Raw genomic sequence first — 19,482 nt, forward strand, 5'->3', positions numbered from 1 at the left:
CTCCTCCATACAAGCTAACCGGGCGCTGGGAAGCTTCATTTTGTCATGGACAGCATAGCCAAGATAGAAGAGAGTGAATAAAAGCCTTGAAGAGCTGTCATCAATCTTTGCCACTAGACGAGACAATTTATCGCCGTACAGAATGTTGATAGATTCATCAACCCTGTCTTTCCAGAAAAAACCGCGATTTTGAGGCTATCTGTAAAGCCCTCTCTAATTAGGTCGTCCAGCAAGGAATCCTCTACCGAGAGTTCTAAGCAGAAATTCAGGCAGCACAGGTACGACTTGCCCCACCTCTCAATTGCCTCCCAGGAGCTATCATCATGTAGTCTCCTCAGAGTGCGAACCAGAGGTCCATGTCGAGATATTGTGTGCGAAAAAGGTCGTGCAAGAAGCAGTCGTTGCAGTGACGGGTATCTTCTCCCTAGTTCACACAGGCGCTGAATTAACTTCGCACATGAAATAGCGCGAAACTGTCCTATATTTTGTGTGAAGAGAGTAAGGATATCAGCGTGCGGTGGGCTTTGGAGCAGTTCTGATTGATACAGACTCTCCAATGAGTCGGTTTCAAGGAATTCATCGAAGAGGTCTTGAAGACGATTCAGTGAATCGACCGACCAATACCGCGACTCCCACCCACTTTCCCAATGCCGAGTGACATTATGAGCTTCCACCCTCCCAGCCGTTGAAATTTCAAGGTTAAGGAGAAGGAAGCGAGTCAGGATGATGATCGGAGTTTCAAGCCCCTTCCCCACCCGCATGTTCGGCAAAAATATTCCAAGGGTGAAGGCCCGATCCTGTGGGAACTCAATAGAGGGATTGTCAATGACATGACCTACAACATAGTCCACAAATGCAGAAAATAGGAAGACACAGGATGATGATTGAACCCCCGTCCAACTTGATCGGAACCAGTGCTGAAGGTCTTGTGGTTGCGGACCAAGATTCGCGCCAATAAGCCTTATCAATGCCTTATCATACGCCTCCAGGTTCCGAAAGTCCCAGATCTTTTCTTTCAATGTTTCGTGATACAAATTCCAGAACCGCTCAACAATTGGCTGTCCACCATAGTCGCGTACCAAAGCTGAGATCACTGCAAGCCATTCTAGTCCCTTTTCCGTAGACACCTCTTGGTTGCGCCCGACGTATGATACAGCACTACGCAGAATGTCATCTCGTAGTGAACCCTGCTTACTTGCCCATGATAGCAATTTGTACCATGCTAAGAAGTACAGGGTCATGTCTCGGGTCAAGGGATCAGGGTGATTGAGAAGCCAAGCGAAGGCGTTGGCCTTTAGTCGGTCACCTAGCTGGGCCGCGAGAATGGCCTCACCTCGCTCGCCGGGTGAGAGAATGCCAAACCTTGTTGTAACATGTTGATCTTCGTCATGGGTTTCTTCTCCAGACACCAATGGCGTAAGACTATCTTGAAGTGTGATCGTTTCTTGGTCCTTCTCCGGATCACGGATGCGAGCACTTTTGGTCCTCCACGACCATATTCTGTGATGTTTCGACTCCATTTCGTCCAGCCGAAGAATCTTTCTCCATCGTGGAATGTGTCGTGGTGCTATCGCAAGAACTAGCGTCTGAATCGCTCTAAAGAAAGGCGATTTATAGGGACAATCGACCCAAAGTATCGGCGCCATGGCCGACCCGGTATACAAGGCGAATGCAACGACGAGCACAGTGAGCACGATTATTGAAAAGAGCACCCAACTGACAGACTGAGCATAGACGACCAGACCGGTGAAGAAGGGAAAGACAGCGCCGTGGATCGCCAACGGCAGGAACGAGATTATGGAAGGTACCTTCCACGCATTAAGACACTCGAACCGAAGCTGCCTCTGCAGGACTCGCTCCCGTGGAACACAAGAGACATGTTCGTTGTATTCCCTTAGCCATTCCTTGGCCAGCATAGCCGCAACGGCAGAGAGGAGGCTAACGAAGAGACTGATGAACCATAGGATATTGACGATCAGAGTTGAAGCAGAGATCTGAAATGGGGCAGATTGGAAAGCTGACGTTGGAGGTACAGTCCCACCAGAGAGAGCAACGAGCTGGGCAGAGATAGCAGCGAGACCATCTGCAGTGGCCTGACCGCTGTCCGGTTGAAGCGACGCCATTGAAGCGATGATGAAGGCTGAGAGAACAGCGGAGAACAGGCCAGTCTGTCGTATAATTGGTATGAAGGGCAGCAATGAGAAATGCGAGGGACATACGAAGATTAGAAAGACGTCGATCTCCTCGTTCCACCTCTTGAACAGAGCATCATCATGCTCCTGGGCTTTCTCAACATACTTCACCCAGAGGGGGCCATCGTCTCCTGCATCGGCAGGTTGGGGAAATTTTTCGATCCATGGGATGGTCTTCTTGCGTTTATCCTGTTCAGCAGTGTCTGGCTGAGCACCAGGCGGGGTCGCCGTCTATTCAGCTTCTTCCGCACTGGGCACGGACGCTTCGCCATCGCTGTGACGCGTAGTATGCGTACGAGAGACTTGTACTCCAATATCAGGCATGAGCGTTTGGAGACAGAGGAGGGACGAGAGACAACATGCCCGCAGCAGGACTAGGATCGCCAGGTTTTGATCCCGATCAGTGTGACAATCCCGGTCGTTTGTTCACAATAGACGCCGAGTCCGACCAACACCCAATCCCAATTGAGCGTGTATTGAGCGGGTTTGTGTCATTTTCACGAGCTATTCTGCGCGGTACATAGACATGGATGGTCGCTGTGGTGTCGCCGGGCCGACCTTGACTTGAACTGTCATCCTTCATATCCCGCACTTTCTGAAGAGCTATGTATCATTCGCAAGAACCGGTTTTGGAACGACTGGCCAAGGTTCGTAGAGAGGGTTGCATTTCGTCCAAGTTCGTTCTCTTTATTTCGGAAGGACGGCATAGTCGGCGTAATGCACCCGCAGAGGAGACTGATACAAAGTAGGTTAACCATCCGGAGAGGTCTCCCCAGCGCATTCCGTCGAAGGCAGGTCGCAACTATAGTCGCGCGGGAGTGGATGGTCTGTCGTGCCCGTCCTGCCCGGATATAATTGTGGTGAGGTGCGGAGAAGCTGCCAGCGAAGCTGAGTTCCTTGTGGACTTGGTTGTTGTGGGCGAGACCCCAATTCTTCCTTGCTTGTCGACTGAGTTATCGTCAGAGAGTTTCCCTTCCATGTCTTTATTCCATTGTTGAATACAGTGCCCGATAAATGTCAAAGAATCTGCTTCTCATCCCCCTAACGACAGCGGATTCAATTTCCCCACCCAATTACATCCGATGAATTTTGCGGGGTAAGAGGGATCACGCGCCTGTCTCATTCAGTTCCCGTGCCGCACCTTAACAGCGCTCTTCATTCGACCATCAACAGCAATTGCTCCTCGAGCAAAACCACCATCTCGCTTCTCTTTACTACTGCTCCTGCGGTTGCTTTGTTCTACTCGTTTGGTCGTCCTCATAACTGGACGGCAACAACAATAATATCAGGATTAGTGGGTGCGGAGGAGTGGCGAGGAGAAAGAGCTGGCATTACCCCGTACGTTTCCACATCGTTGGCGTGACCAAGCTACTACTTAACTTACACAGCGACCACCACATACATATTCACGATCAATAATAAACCTGCGCAATGTCAACTGCACACACTCTTTGCCCTCGCTGTCAATCTCCTCACCTGACACCGACCTCACGGCGCTCATCCACGTTGAGTGCCATCTTACCAAGGCGAACTCCACCCCTGCCACCCGAAATCCTCCTTCTCATCATCACCTCCCTCACCTCACCCCAAGATCTTCTCTCACTTGCTCTCACTTCCCACTTCTTTGCTGCGCTCATCATACCACTCCACGTGCGCTACCGCGCCCTCCGATGTCGTTTTCGAGATGACCAGCTGTGGAAGGAACTACTTTCCTCCCCCGCTAAGTGCGGTGCGATACACCGACTCGCAGTACTCGACCGAGCGGGCGATCGCGCTGAGTACCGTGTTGACTGGACTAGACGGGAGAAGTACCGCGATCGATTCCCACCCTCCGAGCGTCCAGGGCAGGTTGCACCTCACGCTGATGACCAGCTGGCAATGCATCATGGATCGGACGCCCTGTGTCGACTTGCACCATCCTTCAAAAAATTACGGAGCTTGACAATGTACCTTCCCGCAATGTGCTTTGTCCGTTTGAAAGAGTTTTGGCGAGAAGTGAGCCCGAGGTTGGAGGCCTGCCATCTCAGGCTCAGCTTTATGCATCCTGCCGTGATGCCTGAGCACAGAAGGCTCGCTCCTGTAGTGGCACAGGAGATGGCATCAGCGAGGTTCAGGATATTCTCGTTAATGATTGAAGGTATGTTCTTAACGTCTCCTCTTGCATATACGTTGTTCTTACCCTGTCCAGAATACCGCACAGATGTGATCGAACGTGTGCTCCGCTCATTTGCGCGTTTGCTCAGAAAATGCGATGACCTGGAGCACCTCTGCATCGAAGTTGAAAACGCAGCAACAACGTCTTACCAATGCGCGGAACTATGGAAGGCGCGCTGGCTCAAGCTTCTCAGCCTCGATCTGTCAGGGTTGAGGATGGAGGAGGTGGATGAGTTCGACGAGTTCACCGAGCCTGGTGGTGTTGGTGGGGGAGGGGAGCTCGTTGCGCATCCGCATACCGCCGAAAGAGACGATGGTTTGGACGAGGACGAGGACAATCTGGATGCCAGTGGAGCTGAACAACCCAACATTGAACAGTTCTTCCTTGCTCTGCACTCCCTCCAAACACTCAGGCTCGACTGTTACGCACCCCGCACTCCAACAATCCGACCGGACAGCATGCCTTCTCTGCGAGCTGTAGGCCTCCTAGGCAGCACGCTAGAAGTCCAATGGGCGATGCTGCCTACCCTCGTCTCTCCCCTCTCGGATGGTAGCTACCGTCCAATCGACAGCCTCCAGTGGGACCTCAAGTACTATCCTTTCGCAGATACCCGCTCGGGCACTGTTTTCCGCCTATTCTGTCACCATTTGGCGCGCGCCGGTACGTTGAGGCAGGTCATGCTTGTGCGGAGCGCGTATGGAACAGAGAGCTTTCCTTGGGTGAGGGAATTTGGTAAAGCCGTACCGGGAATCGAACATTTCGTGATCGACCCGGATGGGATAATGAGCTTTGTGAGTCACGGACAAACTTCTATAATAGAGTGACGACTGACTTCTTCCGCGTATAGGAAACCTGGCTGGAGCTACTCTCGGCTTACCCATGCCTGATCACTCTCAATCCGACGAATAACGGCATTCATCATCCCTTCCTCAAACCCTTTTCATCAAACTTCGCCTCCCTCGCCCTCTCTCGTGCTAGTGGTGGTCCCGCAGGCCATCATGGGCACAGTTATCTCGGTATGTCCGGAACGTCGTATTCCTCCTATGCGGGATATGGAGGGCTGGGGGTGCAAGTTCCCCAAGAACTGCCTAACATGAGAGCGGAGCTCGGGCTGGAGGTCGATCCAGACCTCGGAGAAGCAGGTGTCGGGATGGAGCTGGGTGTGGGGGGTATGGCCGTAGACAACTCTGAGGATAAACGGGAGGAAGGAATGCTCTATCAGCTCAGTACAGTCTGCCCTCAGCTGCGCCACGTCGACGCATGGATACGAGAAGATGTGCGACCTTCGTCTCGTCCTTCCTCTTCCTCTTCTTCCAGTACGGCCGGTCCACACGAGGGCGCGCCTGCCGCCATCGAACTTACGGAACTGGACCAGGCTGCTGAGGCACGTAAGGCGAAGGTGAGGGAGATGGGTTATGTATGGCGGAAGAGGGATATGAGCAGGCCTTGTGAGAGGGACTGCTGTCGGCTTAGGCCGCCATATGTCAGGGAAAGGACGTGAACGAGGTAATGTATGTTGGCGAAGAGTGGACGGAAGACGGTGGGCGTGAGATGTACTGTGGAGGGACACTTAATGTGTGTGATGTATGTCACATGTTTGTCTCCTAGGATGGTTTTAGTACTGGATTTGTATGTATGAGTATATCACGGCCCGATTGGACCGCAGGATGTATTTGCCATATGCCATATTTATCGTAATTTTCCGTAGTACCAGTTTCGAGCAGTGTTCAATCTGAACTGGACTACTGTCGATAAACTCCTTACTCTGTGGTTGTTGAGAGTCGATCCTGCTTTGCAATCCCCATACCCCAAACGAGCTGAAACATGAAGTTTCGCCATCAATGATAGCAGGGTTTCGATATTCCAACATACACCAGATAGATCTTTTTGGTGAAAAAAGGGACTGCGACAGAGCTGAGAAAACTAGTTGTACGGAAAGAGTGAGAGGAAGAGAATAGAGGATTAGGCCTATGACCCAGGGACCAGCGGTTTGCCACTCAAACGGGTCTCCACACCACGACGATGGTTTCGATTCTTCAAATGAACTTCGAAACCAGACAAGGTCTCCTCGGGGTTCTTGCCTGGTTCCGGCGGGGGTGCGTTTTGCTTGGGAGGACCTGTATTGTATAACTAAAAAAGGCGGAGTAAGACGAGTATTCTTTGAGACGGCTGATTAATATACCTTGCCAGGGCAATCCAGGCATTTGACTTTCCATTCAGCAGGTGCATTCGGGTCAGCATTGGCTTTGGGCACAATCTCGATTCGGTCGTTAGGATATTTTGCCATGAGGGCCTCATATGCATCGGCGAGCCACTTCGGCTTCGGTATCTGTACATGTATCAGCTGAAGCACCCTCTGAAATGCTTGTACCGTTAACGTACCCTAGCCGTAGTCTTAGGTTTCGATGGTGAGGGAGGCTTGGTCGACGATAACACAGGACTCGTCTCTGGCGGGGCAGCTGTATCGGTGGAGACGGGCTTAGTCGACGACGATTTCGTAGGGGTTCTGGGTACTGCTACAATGAATTCTTCATCTGATGACTCGCCAAAAGGCATATCAGCGAATGCTGGCGAGGGATGGCTGGGTTTCGATGCATCCTCCACAGTCAGTGTGCCAGCTGGCGGGGCCGTCTCTAGAGTCGGTAGTGTAGGTATGGCCTCAACCTCTTCCGGAACTCCCTCCTCAACTGGTGGAGCCTCGAGCATCTCGATGTCGGGAGTCTCTGCCTCCAAGCTAGCAAGGGCAGTTGGCTTCTTCTTGTACTTAGTGCCTCGTTTAGCGGCCTCTTCTGCGTCTCGAAGGTTACGATGGTATTCTTCGCTCGTATTGTACTCCACTTCTCTTGGCCGCCGGTATCGATGCCAGTACTTTCCTGCAGGACAATGAGGGTGAGGGCTACAAAGTAAGGAAATTGATACGACATACCACAAGCACCGCACATGGTTTTCTCTCCGAGTGGACCTTTCCTGCGCCCAACAGCGATGCTCTCGGGGCAACCACAGTTCGAGCAGTGCCATATCCCATTGATGACATTCTCTTTCTGTGTGTCAGCGTACTCCATTTCCTTAGCCTCGCGCTCCTTCTCACGCAGCTGCTTCTTGGTAGCAGGGCGCTGACGTTCAGCTGGGGTCTTCTGAGCGGTGGCACCCTCGGAGTTTGTAGCGGCTGCCTCAGCAGCAGCGACTTCCTCGACAGCTTTCTGGGATTTCTTCCTGGGCGGTAAAGAAAGCGTGGGGCCAACAAGAGCCGGCGGAGCAGGACCAGTCCGTTCGAGTTGTTCGGGCTGAGGTAGATCCTTGGCGATGTTCGCTGTCGCAGCAGCGGCAGCGGCACGCCTGCTTGTGAGGACGGGTACTAGTGGCACTTGTTCGCGGGGCGCCATGCTTCCAACAAGGGGAATAGAGCGCTGGGTCTTGAGCGGCTCGCGATCCGGCAGCTGCTGGACCCCGCGCCGTCCACGTGTCTGTCGCTTGCGCCTGCGAGCTTCCTTTTCCCTCTCTGCCTCTTCGCGGGCAATCTCAGCTTCAGTCAAGTGGGACAAGATAGGTGTAAAATGCATTGCTTCGTCAGCGTTCCGCGTGAGGTAGGTGGGCAATAAGGGCGGAAGGAAGGAAGTGCGCAACTCTGCGTCGAGCACGGGTCCTTCGAGCGGGTGTCCGGAGATGATTAAGCTCTTCCGCATGACCTGTACTTGCTCGCGAATATCGTGTGCAATGGCAGTTTTGAACTCTGGTGCAAGTCCCAGATCAGCAGCATAGGATTCGGCCCACATTTCGGGGCTGACGGAGGTATTGTTGATATCCCACTCGAATTGATCTGTCAGGTTGATGACGCCGTAAGTGATGTCAAGCTTGATGAGCACACGCAGTTCGTGATCTGCGGCGGTCCAAGTGATCTCGCCTTCAAGCTCGTCCACAGGTTTGGCTGGTTCGAGTTCGATATCGATCTCTTCTGCCTTGACAAAAGCAGATTCTTGAACACTGGGAAGTTCGACGATATCCATATCGTCACCGATGCCTTCACCGCGCTTCCGCTTCTCGTCACGCTCACTGTCTTCCTCCACATCACCTTCCTCTTCATCTCCGCGTACAGCAAACTTCCCCTTCCTCCCGATCTTAGCTCTGAGCCTTCTCCGCCACCCTTCCCACCACCCGCGATCTTTCTCGCCTAGCTTCCCCCTCCCCTCGACACCAAGCATCTCCCCAGCAATCAGATCGATCACGCCATCCGGACCAGGGAGAACAGTATCCTCCGGGGAGAAGTCGAATGTGCCTGCTTCCTGCAGCTGCTTGAGGACGCTGTCCTTGATCAGTGGGAAGAAGTCCTTGAGCGGAAGGTGGAAATCGTCACAAATCGTCTGCGCAAACAGGTCTGGCGTCATGATCGGGTCTGTTTCACGTCAGATCAGTGGCCATCCTCGCTCAGCATAATGAAAACCTACCATGCACGTTCCAAACAAACGTATCCCTGAACCGATAGTGGTCATGCTCCACCTCAAGCCTGATAGGAACCAACACCTCTCCCTTCCCGTCCGCCTCGCGAAGCATCTCCTTGCTCGGCTTATACTCTCTCCTTTGTGCGATAACAGCATACTGCTCTCTCGCCTGCGTCGGCGGGAGAGCCCAGATCGTCGCGCTCCCCGCAGCAGCGGCAGTAGCAGCAGCAGCTTGCTGAGCAGCACGGTCGATGAATCCTGGTGGCTCGTTTTTCCTCGACCTATTCACCGGTGTACCCGCTCCGGAAGAGAAGGGCAACGCATGACTAAATGTGCGTGTTTCCCTCTCCCGTTCCCTCTGCTGGTCTCTCAACGCTTCCCGCCTCCTCCTTTCCCCAGGCCAGAGGATCTCGAACCCAATCTTCGCCGGTCCACCCATCTGTTGTTCCCTAGCGGCCTCAACGGCCTCTCGTGCCCACCAGCCTCTAGGAGTACCGAGCTCAGCTCTCTCAGCACGTTCCCGCATCGCGCGCTCAGGGTCACGTAATGCGTTTGCCCACGCGTCATCCCGCTCCATCCAGTCCTTAACATGGGCGATCTCACCCTCGCTAAGCTCCGGCAGGGAACCGCCGTACGTGTAGTCCGGCTCAGGGGGCTCGGTCCCAGGCAGGCTCGGGACAGGGGGGAGGATGGACACGCGCTGGTGAGGGTTGGTAGGTTCGGGGCGGGGCACTCCAGGGTGCATACGTTGAGGCGCCGCGCTCGTAGGTGTTTGGAGCTGGAGCGGCCCGTTCGGAGGGGGCATGTTCGTTTGCCCTAGACCGGAGGCACCAGCGGTCGGTGCTCGCGTACGACGCATCTGCTGTTGGAGGGAGAGGGGGGTCATCCCCGGTTGCATCATCCCTGGCATGCCTTGCGCGTTCATCTGCTGCGGCTGACCCGACGCGCCGACCTGCTGCCCAGGCTGTTGCCCTTGATCTGGCATGTTCATCCCCATACCCATTGGTCGTCCCATCCCCTGCGCGTCTCTCTGCTGCGCTGCGACAGAGTTATACATCATGCTCATCCCCGGCGGCAGCCCAGTTGGGGGGATGGCTGGCATCGCACCCGCAGGACCAACCTGGACGCCGCTTGGCGCGTAACCTTGTGTGGGAAGGGGTTGGGAGGCCGTCCCAGGGCGTGGGAACATGCCCCCTGCTCCAACCCCACCCGCAGGCCCAGTCATACCCCCACCCCCGGCTCCACCAGCAGCGGAGAACGAGTTCATCATTCCACCCGGTGGTACGCCTACTCCTCCTCCAACACCCGCGTGAGCAGCTTGCATCGCTGCGAATTGGTCTCTGAGCATTTGAGATTGGCCGGGATGTGCAGAATGCGGTGTTCCTTGGACTGGAGTTGGGAATTGGCCGGAAAGAGGTACAGAACGCGTGTTGATCGGAGAGAGGTGGGGGGCGGTAGCAGCGGCGGAAGCGGGCGACGCGTGTATGCCAGAGGCTGGGGTAGCGGATACGGGGGTGTTAGACTGACCGAGCTGAACAGATTGCAGCGGCTGGATGGTCGGTCGACCGGAGGACGAGCCGGGTGCAAGGGGGAGAGAGGGGTGCATGAGGGAAGGCAGCATGCCCATCTGCTGCATCTGACCCATTTGGTTCATTTGCTGCATTCCCTGCATTCCCTGCATCCCCTGAAGAGAGGACATGCCCATCATGCCCATCATCCCTGCTGACCGGTTGGTTGGGCTCATCTGCTGCCCCGTCTGCTGTCCAGGTTGACCAGGTAGATGCTGTTGGGGTTGTTGCTGCTGCTGCTGTTGATGTTGCTGCTGCTGCTGCTGCATGCGCTGTATATATTGCGTGATAATGACCTGACGCTGTTGAGGCGGCATTTGTGCGATCTGGGGGTGCATAGCCAGCAACTGTGGTGGTATGGAGAGACCCTGTTGATGGGGTGATGCCTGAGACGGGGGTTGGAATGATGTAGACATCGTTCAAATTGCCGTCGCTGTAGACTCATAAGATAACGTTGAGGGACGTCGAGAGTTACGCGCCGCTGTACTCAGATCTCAACAATATTCCCACACACTATTGCTCATTCCAGCGTCGTCCAACAAAGTGCGATCGAGTTCGAATAGGGTTGCCAGAGATACAACACTTGTTCTTTCGTTCACTGCAGACAGCAACTCAACAGAGTACACCTGTGCTTGATAGTAAAGCAAAGGACGCGCAGAGTAAATGCAGAGATGACTCGATATTTCCACAGGGCAACAAAGAGGCGCCGAACACCGAACAAGCCACGATTAACGCCAATTTGGGTTTGCTCCCGTTTGGGTTGAAACACGCCACCCGGAGACATTACTTCGGCTTCGAATGACATCCGTGAGAACAGGCAGTGCTACCTAATGCTATGGTGGCTATGCAGAACCCTTGCAGGCATAGCATCGTCTGCCACTCCATAGAGGTTTATAGCACGGATGCTTTGTATGTGGACTGGAACATTTGTACATAGATGACCAGGTCTCTGCATAGCAAATCCCCCTATCTTCTGTTGTGCTAAGGACCAGCGATAACTCTCATTCAATCATCTGAGGACCTAACAAAACCTGCATATTCCCTTACCACATATACTGGCTGCCAAGATCTCTGCCAACCTGACAGGTGGTTGCTTAAACACAAACACAAGAACATGGCATAGCTGTGCATCTATGCAAAGGGACAATGCCCACTCAGATGGTCCTGAGATGTTTGGATGAGCCTAGGATAAATGGCAGGATGTATGACAGACACAGATTGCTGACCTGGCTCAGAGTTAGTGAGCATCACTCACAAGATCATCTCTCTTTGAGAACTGACAATTATTTTAGCTACTTACCTGAACAATATTAATAACTTTGCCTGTGACTCACAAAGCAGCTATGTAGTAATGGGACATCACATCATAGTATGGCAGATGCCCAATGCCTTTGGATGCCATGGTAGGGTGCTCAAGTTTGAAGCGACCTCCCATGGACTTTGAGCACCAACTGCATCATATGGCATCACTTTGTTCTGCTTTCAACAATGACCATCAATGCACCTTAGCTAGCATAGGTTGATCCAATCTGTCTGATTGACTTCCACTGAGTCTCTAGCTTTGTCTTGCCAATCTTCTTATCTTGGGTGGTTCACAATGCAAGGCAAGGCAACACTGAGGCTGCCCAACACTTATCCAACCACACTTGCATCGCGGAAATGGTCCCTTGATGCCCATAATGGTCTCTTGCATGATCCTTCTGATGATGAATGTATGCTGCAAAAGAAACAAATGGGGCATAGCAAAAATAGTAGATCAAACAATGCTGGTGCATGTGAGTTTGTTGCAGTTCCTTCAATGATGAGAACATCAGATTCCTTGCCATTGCCAATATCTGCCTTCACATCTCCTGAAAGCATGCCAAAAGTGCATCTTGCAGCTTGCTGAGCCTTTGGCAAATGAAGACAAAACTCAAAGAGCTTGGACTTTGTTCAGCTTGGCAATCACCCTTGAGGTATCTGCAACTTTGTAGTCTTGTTTTTGTGTCATTGAAGATATATGCACCTTCAGGTGCTCAAATACAGGAAGCCAATTGGCTACATCTCCCCAATCAGTCAGCAAATCTTTCACCCCTCCCCATACAAGTATGTGCCATCCCCAATATGACTGCTGCAACAGTCCCTAATGCCTGGTTCTTCTAGCACCATCCACATACAGACCTACACACCATGGGTCCCACTCAGGAAGAATCTTTGTCCAACAGTACCTTATTTGAAGAGGTAAAGGCTTCACATATGCACTCTATCCTGAGCCTGACTGAATTTTAGCCTGGTCAGAAAGCAACTCCCACTGGACAAACCCATGTTGGGCAAACAAGTGCATCAAAAGTAAGGTCTTCATCAACTTCCTCTGCAGCACCTTACATTGTGAGCATCTCCTCCCTATCTATGGCCCATTTCCTAATTGCTGTCAGCCACAAGAGGGTTATGGCATGACTGTGTATCCATATCCATGGGCTGTACAGGAAACTGTATGCAAGCCACCAAATGTGTGTGTACCCACATGCCTGACCACTCCCTGCACAGAGCACATTAGCTCAAAACAGAGAAGTGGCTGATATCAGTCAAGTTCAACATCTGCAGGTGCAGAACCCTGGCTTGTGACAAGATACTGGTGGGAAGATTCAAGACAAATACTCTGAAGCTGAACAATCGAAGACTACAATGATCCATGCTCAGGTATCAAAATCTGCATCACCCATTACTGCGGCAAAGAAGATTCTTGATGCTCAAGAAACAGCTCTTCAGGAGCACAAAGCAAAAATCTGTCTTTGTGAATAAGACTTTCTCAAATGCATTCAGTGTCAAGCAAAGGAACAAGCTGAGGAGCTCGTTGCCAATGCTGTAGCAGACTCAGACCGTCTCCAAGAAGAACTGCACTGCACAAGAACCAGACATGCCCAAACTGAAGCGCACCTGCAGCAGGTTGGAGGTCAGCTTGCTGAACTGAAATGGCTGAAGTTAGAGGGCAAGAAATTGTCCACAGCCCTACTACACAGACTTGAACAGACTTCAGAAGAATGAAAACAGCTGGCTTCTCGCCTGAATATGTTTCTACAGGACTGGACAACTTCAATCTCTACTTCTGAAGTCTCCTCCACCTCTCTGCCTCATCAGAGCTCCATCCCTGCACTGGGTGTTCTCTCAGCACCCCAACCACTCAATAAACAGTACAATGTGAAGTGGGACAAGTCTAAGAATATCAATAAAGAAGTAGCCTTTGCTCTGAACTTTGTATGCATATATGCTGACATGATAGACAGACTCAGGATGTAACCAAGGAGTTTCTTAGCTCTGACCACAATAAAAGCAAGGAAGAAGACCAGGACCATGATAATGACAAAGAGTTAGAGGACAGATATGCAAGTGACGGGGCTATCATTCTGCCTATCCAATGGCATTGCTTGGTACATCTCTATTTCTCATACCCTTGATTACCCTTGATGGGTTTAGCATGAATTGACACATCAATACCACTTGCAGGTCAGCCCCACCAAAGGGATAGCTAACGTGGGCACAACTGAAGGCCTAGATTTTGGTACGAGCAAAATGAGTGAGCACAATATCCAAATACAGCATGAAGTTGTCCAGGCAGTCTGGGATAAGATCTTGGTAAGTTTGTGGGAAGAAAAGAGGCAGATTCCACAACTGATGAGCATAGGCAAAGCATGATTCCCAGATATGGACCTCCAAACATGTTTGCCTGCTGTCCAAAGGCTATTTGGTTCATCTCTTTCAGAGGATCACTTGGAAATCTCTTCAGCATGCATGCAGAGAAGCAGACAATCCAACCAGAACAAAGAACGTGAAGAGGAACAAGGGCCACAATCGCTATATGCAGCAGAGCAAAAAGGCATGCTGGCTTCTTTGTATTCAAGACTGTAGTCAGTGCTCATTGTGATACAGAAATATGGGCAAAGGCTGAAAGCATGTTCTGAATTCAAGAAAGCACATGGATGGGATCTGACTCCCTTTGTGATGCCAGACTTGATGTTGGATGAGTGGAGCTCAGCTGGTGAAGAGACGTGTCCCTGAATACCCGGATCAGCACAAGCGGCATGACAAGTGGGTGGAGAAGATATCTCAATGTCTACAAGTGCCCTGTCACCTGATTGACCAAGGGTGCTTGAAAGTGTATGAGACTATTCCCCCAGGATTTCACCTACATTTGGTGTGTATCTGCTTTGGGTCATAAATATTACCTGACTGTCTAGCAGTTGGACCATGTTTCCCTGTGACTCAATGAACTGTTGCATTGTCAAGAAGTTGGAATCTGTGTCTTCCTAGGAAATGTTCACTTGAAACTCCCAAGCCATCCAGTACCTATTGCAGCAGTTGGTCAAGGTAGTGATTATGAAGGCTATGAAACCCTGATGGCACCTTCCCAGTAAACAAGCAGTACCAGTGTCCATCCATAAGCAAAGATGTGTGCAACAATCTCAAGAAATGCTGCAAAGTGGATGTGACTTGGGTTCATCTGGAATCTGAAGCAGTTGAAAGTCATCCTGTGATGCAATATCATCCTGTAAGTCATTTGGCTGGGATGCAAGCTTCCTACTGACAGAACTCCATGCAGATTCACCACATCACTTGGGATTCCAATGCACAGAAGTCTCGCATGAGTGGGTTTTGCAGTTCAAGCTTGTGAACAGTCCCCATGCCTCTCACATTTAAGCATTACACCTGTATAATTCTTCTGAAAGGAGGAATCACATGTGTAGATATGTACTGAGGAGCCTTCTCTTTGTATGTTCCATTGTATGCTTATGAATTATGCACAACAAACATTATATCTTGACTCTGTTTTGGGTGGTCATACTGTGACCTCTAGAGCCAATAAGCAGTCAACACCTGGCGTGCTGAGCAGGGCATACCTCGACTCCATTCTGGGTGGTTACACCATGACTGTGGAGCTTACCTGAACTTGTCTCTAATCATTCCATTCTGTCCCATTGTATCTTTGATAATCAGTAATGGGTGGGCATATATTTCTATGGAAAAAATACCAGACACAGAGAACCCAAGATACCAACCATCAAGATCCCAAGATACTAACTGTCAAGATCCCAAGATATGAAGCATCAAGATCCCAAGATACCAGACACAGAGATCCCAAGATACCAGACACAGAGATCCCAAGATACCAGGCACAGAGATCCCAAGATACCAACCATCAGGATACCAAGATCCAGAACATCAAGATACCAGGATATGAGGTAAGGATACCTCAGCCAGATGTTGAGATACTAAGATATGAAAGATCAAGATCCCAACATGCCAGACATAGAGATCCTGGAGTGCATTTGCTACTACAGAGACCTGAAGGCAAGATGTAAATATACCTGATTGTAAGATTCACTGCAGGGAGAGCCCAGCATGTTACCTTCAGTGAGTTATTTGGTGCGGACCAGATATCTGATGGGAAAGTGGGAATGCCCTATGACCAGAAAAGCAGGGCATAGTAAATATATGTTGGTTGATTCTAAGACACATTATATCCGTATGTGGGAACTAAGTGAGACCCCTGATGGATGGTGATGTGGAACTTGGTGGTAGTCCACATGGGGTTGAGTCACCACACTGGGTGGTGCCTCCACGTCCTCCTGTTGAAGGACCACCAGGATGACTAACCTGTGACACACCTCCCTCACTACTTTTGATTCCCCTGGCAATCCTCACAATATCATGCTTAGGGTGTTTGACTTTGAGACACAATCTCCATTCTAGAAGATTGATTGCATTGCATCCAATTCCAGGTCCGTAGATGGGTTCGATTCCTCATGGCTATGGACTGACCATGATGCCAGTGCAGCAAGCATAATCCTAGGTTTGAAGTCATTGAGTTCCTGTGCATATAATCAGAAATATATCCAGGGTACGTCAGGGAAATGAGTGCACAGGAACTATGAATGAGGGCTTCATGCACTTCTTCTTGAACAGATCAACATACTTACATCTTTCGTCTCTTCTATTCTTGAAAAATCCCCACATCCATTGATAGTGTTTGTCATGCACCTCAGGTAAGATCAACATCTGTGAAAATTTCCACATAGCATGGCTCTTATTCTTGTCAAATCTGTCCTGCACTGGTCAGTACTTGCAGTACTGATACTGCCATGTATAGAAGTGGAAAAGCTTGCCAACAGAGAGCACATTGTGCCACTGCTTATCATCCAAATTGAGGCCAATCTCCTCAAACATCACAGTGGCATCAATACATGTATGTGGTTCCCCAGCTGAGGGCTGATGTGACATTACCAACTGTATGGTGTTGAGCAAGAGGAGCACCCCCAAGTTGAGGATTTGTGTACCTTTGCCTCTCTCGTCACCAGCTTCAACACATAGTCATTGAGTCATTCATATGGGTTTAGCAATTAAGAGGAGAAGGAGAAAAATGAGTGAATGGTCCATGACTTCTAGAAGCATACATCTCTGTCAATGAGCTGCTCACGTTGCACTTCACCTATGATGAAGATTGGTGAACTGGTGATGAGCACTGGTGTTTCCAGGTTGACCTTGCTTGACCATCTCAGCATGATCCAACACTTGACGGAGTCCCAGAGCAGCGACAGCCAATTGTGTGATTCCAGCCAACCATATAAATTGATATCCTAATACAATTATCTGTTGGGAAGTCAGTTTTCCAGGTGGAGCAGGAAAGCACTGCTCATGTTCTAACCTCCACCCCATGTTAAGCAGACAGCTAGCCAGCATTTATCCTATGCCCATTATTCTTCGACCCAACCATGGTTCAAATTAGTTTCATCTGGAAAACCACTGCGATCTCCCTTCCTCAGAAGTCAGTGGGGAAGTGGGTTGTATGGCAAAACAGGTCATCTTGCTGTTTCTACTCCCTTCAACCACACAATCCACCACCAGTGCAGGGCAGAACAGAGAGACATTCACAGCATGCACCAAGGTGGAGAGCATTGAGATCAAAATTCTCCTGGAACCACTCATCATCCCCAGCGAGATTGGAGCTGAATCCCTTCCAAATGCCCACAAAGGGCATGACTCCCTGATATCATGCAGCTGTGGTAGCCACTCCTGAATAAGAAAACACTTCATGTCCTTCTGATGATCATTGATCTCTGATTGCCATTGAATCCTCTATGCATGCACACAGTCACAAATTGCTCACCAGGCAGGGCTGTGGGATTCTGCAGAGCAGTCACAAGTTGATCAAGGACAAAATCCCTCATTTTGCACACCTCCATGGCCTTTTGAAATGCCAGAAGGACTAGCAGGATGTGAAGGCGCCCTGAAGACAACAAGGAAGTTAGACTTTGGAGTAAAGGAGTTCTATAATGAAGCTTCTCTTACCTCCCATGGCTAATTTTGCCACATGAGCACCCTCTCAGTTGTAGCGGTCTATCTGACAGCTAGACCAGGTGTTTGCTATATTGGAAGGCAGAATATATTGGAGATAAAATGCCCAAGTTCCCAGATTCTATACACGCTGGATACTTCATGGAGTCAGGGCAATTCTTTCATGAATTATCTGAGAAACAATGTACTGAGACACCTTACTGTGAAATGCCATAGCTAACATCCATTGCTGCCAAATCATGAGCTCACAATCTCAATGATTGACTTGCAATGCTGTCAGAGTGTTTACCATGTCTACATCTTTGATATCACCATCAAGTACTGGTTGTGACAGAGTGCCACAAGAACATGTTTTGATCCACAGATTCTTGATGAGATCTGCACTTTTTGGGTCACATATATCGGCCAGGCAATGGATGAACTCATACTCTGACATGCACAGTAAAAGGGTGAGGCTTCCTATCTGCTTCCTGCTGTCTGGAAGAGCTTGCTCTCCCCTGAGCAAGTAGTCTTCCATTTCCACATGCATAGAAACATTGAGCCCTGTTTGAGATTTTGTCTGCTTGCGAGCAAATTTCCGAGAGGTTGGAGAATGAAGGGACTGCTCATCATCAGATTTCTGCTTTCTTGACTTGCAAACAGGATGTGCTTTGGGAGAGGTGACAGGGCTTACAAATGGTGAAGTGAGGGACTGGAAACCACTGCTCATGCTGGGAATGGTCAAACCCTCTGATTTGTCTCCATCTGTCATACATGGGCTCAAATTGCTGGAGATTGATGAAGCAGGAGATCTTGGTAATATTCCTTAGCAACCATGAATAAGTGGAGCATTTGAGCTTACTGTGATCTTGGACCACTTGTACCTGAGACCCGAGTCTCAAAGTAGCCTGTGACGTTTCCTAGCACCACTTTGATCATCTCAAGGTCTGCTTTCCCAAATCATTTTGGCAAATTTTGCACCAGGCCAGACAACTTTGCCAAATTGTGCAGCTTGGCCTCCCAATGATAAATGGAAGGCATATGTTTAATGCATTCTTCTGTAGAACCTCAAGCTGATTGATTGGGCAGAGGTCTCAGAGGATCAGAAACCCCACTTCTTGTTGGGCTGCATGCATGTTCTGGTCAAATAACAGTACTCACTTTGTCCATGCCACAATATTAAGAACTGTTCCCTGATTGAGTAGGGCCAATTCGAGCAAAGTCCACTAAGAAGCCAAGGAACTTTGTTGGGTCAGAGCCAAGTGACCCACCAAAATGGTAGCAGATGTATTTCCAAGTGGAATGCCTCCTCTGGCCTGGGGAGGAATGCAACATCAGCAATGGATTCCTGCCATACAAATTGAATAATTACCTGAGAAGCAGTGAAGGTTTCAAAGAGGGATTTGAAAGATTGAAGGTAGGTCTTAAACAAGAGAATGAGTGAATCAGTTGATAGTTGGCATACTAGTGGTGGTTTGGCCGTATGCAGTACAGAGGAAAGTTGCTTGCCCTGACCCCTGGCTCGGATGCAAAAGGCATTTATCCTTGACACAAGCATATGATAAGCTTCCATGGCAATGCAAATGCCCCCACCATGTGCAACATCTCCTAATATTATCCAATGGTGACAACTCAGCTATGGTCGAGTCATGCAATAGAATCACAGTTCTCATAATGACATAGACACCTGGCATAGGTGGCTGGATGTGCTTCTCTTGCCTGTATGCTTCTCATCATTGATGTGATCTACTCAGTGACTTGGGGGTTGTTAGGGCAACACAGGCTGACTAAGTCTGCTCACCTAAGAGTGCCAAGAGTCTAAG

At 50.2% G+C, this 19,482-nt stretch overlaps 5 protein-coding genes across 5 annotated transcripts; 3 read left to right on the forward strand and 2 right to left on the reverse strand.

Annotated features, from left to right (window-relative positions):
* Positions 1–1,625: 1,625 nt before the first annotated feature.
* On the reverse strand, positions 1,626–2,321 carry DACRYDRAFT_38467 (uncharacterized protein; the record flags this gene model as incomplete). The annotated part of the gene is made up of 2 exons (XM_040774443.1): positions 1,626–2,168; positions 2,220–2,321. Coding segments are annotated over 2 exons (645 nt in total), but the record flags the coding sequence as incomplete, so codon positions are not given.
* Positions 2,322–4,153: 1,832 nt separating this feature from the next.
* Positions 4,154–5,909, forward strand: DACRYDRAFT_95116 (uncharacterized protein). Its single transcript, XM_040777272.1, has 3 exons — positions 4,154–4,329; positions 4,381–5,138; positions 5,195–5,909. The coding sequence occupies exons 1-3, from the start codon at positions 4,230–4,232 to the stop codon at positions 5,846–5,848; spliced, it is 1,512 nt and encodes a 503-aa protein (XP_040628426.1). The 5' UTR covers positions 4,154–4,229; the 3' UTR covers positions 5,849–5,909.
* A 349-nt stretch (positions 5,910–6,258) lies between these two features.
* Positions 6,259–8,125, reverse strand: DACRYDRAFT_22639 (uncharacterized protein). The gene is made up of 4 exons (XM_040772899.1): positions 7,274–8,125; positions 6,730–7,220; positions 6,530–6,676; positions 6,259–6,477 (listed from the first exon to the last, which is right to left on the reverse strand). Exons 1-4 carry the CDS (start codon positions 8,118–8,120, stop codon positions 6,316–6,318), a joined length of 1,647 nt encoding a protein of 548 aa, XP_040628427.1. The 5' UTR covers positions 8,121–8,125; the 3' UTR covers positions 6,259–6,315.
* Positions 8,126–10,306: 2,181 nt separating this feature from the next.
* DACRYDRAFT_22640 (uncharacterized protein) lies at positions 10,307–11,051 on the forward strand. Its single transcript, XM_040772900.1, has 2 exons — positions 10,307–10,784; positions 10,831–11,051. The coding sequence occupies exon 1, from the start codon at positions 10,564–10,566 to the stop codon at positions 10,732–10,734; it is 171 nt and encodes a 56-aa protein (XP_040628428.1). The 5' UTR covers positions 10,307–10,563; the 3' UTR covers positions 10,735–10,784; positions 10,831–11,051.
* Positions 11,052–11,948: 897 nt separating this feature from the next.
* DACRYDRAFT_16205 (uncharacterized protein) lies at positions 11,949–13,440 on the forward strand (the record flags this gene model as incomplete). The annotated part of the gene is made up of 7 exons (XM_040771171.1): positions 11,949–12,126; positions 12,363–12,436; positions 12,494–12,571; positions 12,620–12,718; positions 12,766–12,840; positions 13,154–13,283; positions 13,412–13,440. 7 exons carry the CDS (start codon positions 11,949–11,951, stop codon positions 13,438–13,440), a joined length of 663 nt encoding a protein of 220 aa, XP_040628429.1.
* Positions 13,441–19,482: the final 6,042 nt, after the last annotated feature.

The sequence above is a fragment of the Dacryopinax primogenitus genome (assembly GCF_000292625.1).
Source record: "Dacryopinax primogenitus strain DJM-731 SS1 chromosome Unknown DACRYscaffold_10, whole genome shotgun sequence".
In the NCBI taxonomy this organism is placed as follows: Eukaryota; Fungi; Basidiomycota; class Dacrymycetes; order Dacrymycetales; family Dacrymycetaceae; genus Dacryopinax; species Dacryopinax primogenitus.

Excerpts from the sequence above, each read along its gene's own strand:
- DACRYDRAFT_95116 (XM_040777272.1), top strand. The coding sequence starts at position 4,230 with ATGCATCCTGCCGTGATGCCTGAGCACAGAAGGCTCGCTCCTGTAGTG. Across the intron at positions 4,330-4,380 it reads ATTCTCGTTAATGATTGAAG|AATACCGCACAGATGTGATC; the intron begins GTATGTTCTTAA and ends TACCCTGTCCAG. Across the intron at positions 5,139-5,194 it reads CGGATGGGATAATGAGCTTT|GAAACCTGGCTGGAGCTACT; the intron begins GTGAGTCACGGA and ends TTCCGCGTATAG.
- DACRYDRAFT_22639 (XM_040772899.1), bottom strand. The coding sequence starts at position 8,120 with ATGTGGGCCGAATCCTATGCTGCTGATCTGGGACTTGCACCAGAGTTC. Across the intron at positions 7,221-7,273 it reads AACCATGTGCGGTGCTTGTG|GAAAGTACTGGCATCGATAC; the intron begins GTATGTCGTATC and ends ATTGTCCTGCAG. Across the intron at positions 6,677-6,729 it reads AACCTAAGACTACGGCTAGG|ATACCGAAGCCGAAGTGGCT; the intron begins GTACGTTAACGG and ends ATACATGTACAG.
- DACRYDRAFT_22640 (XM_040772900.1), top strand. The coding sequence starts at position 10,564 with ATGCTGTTGGGGTTGTTGCTGCTGCTGCTGTTGATGTTGCTGCTGCTG.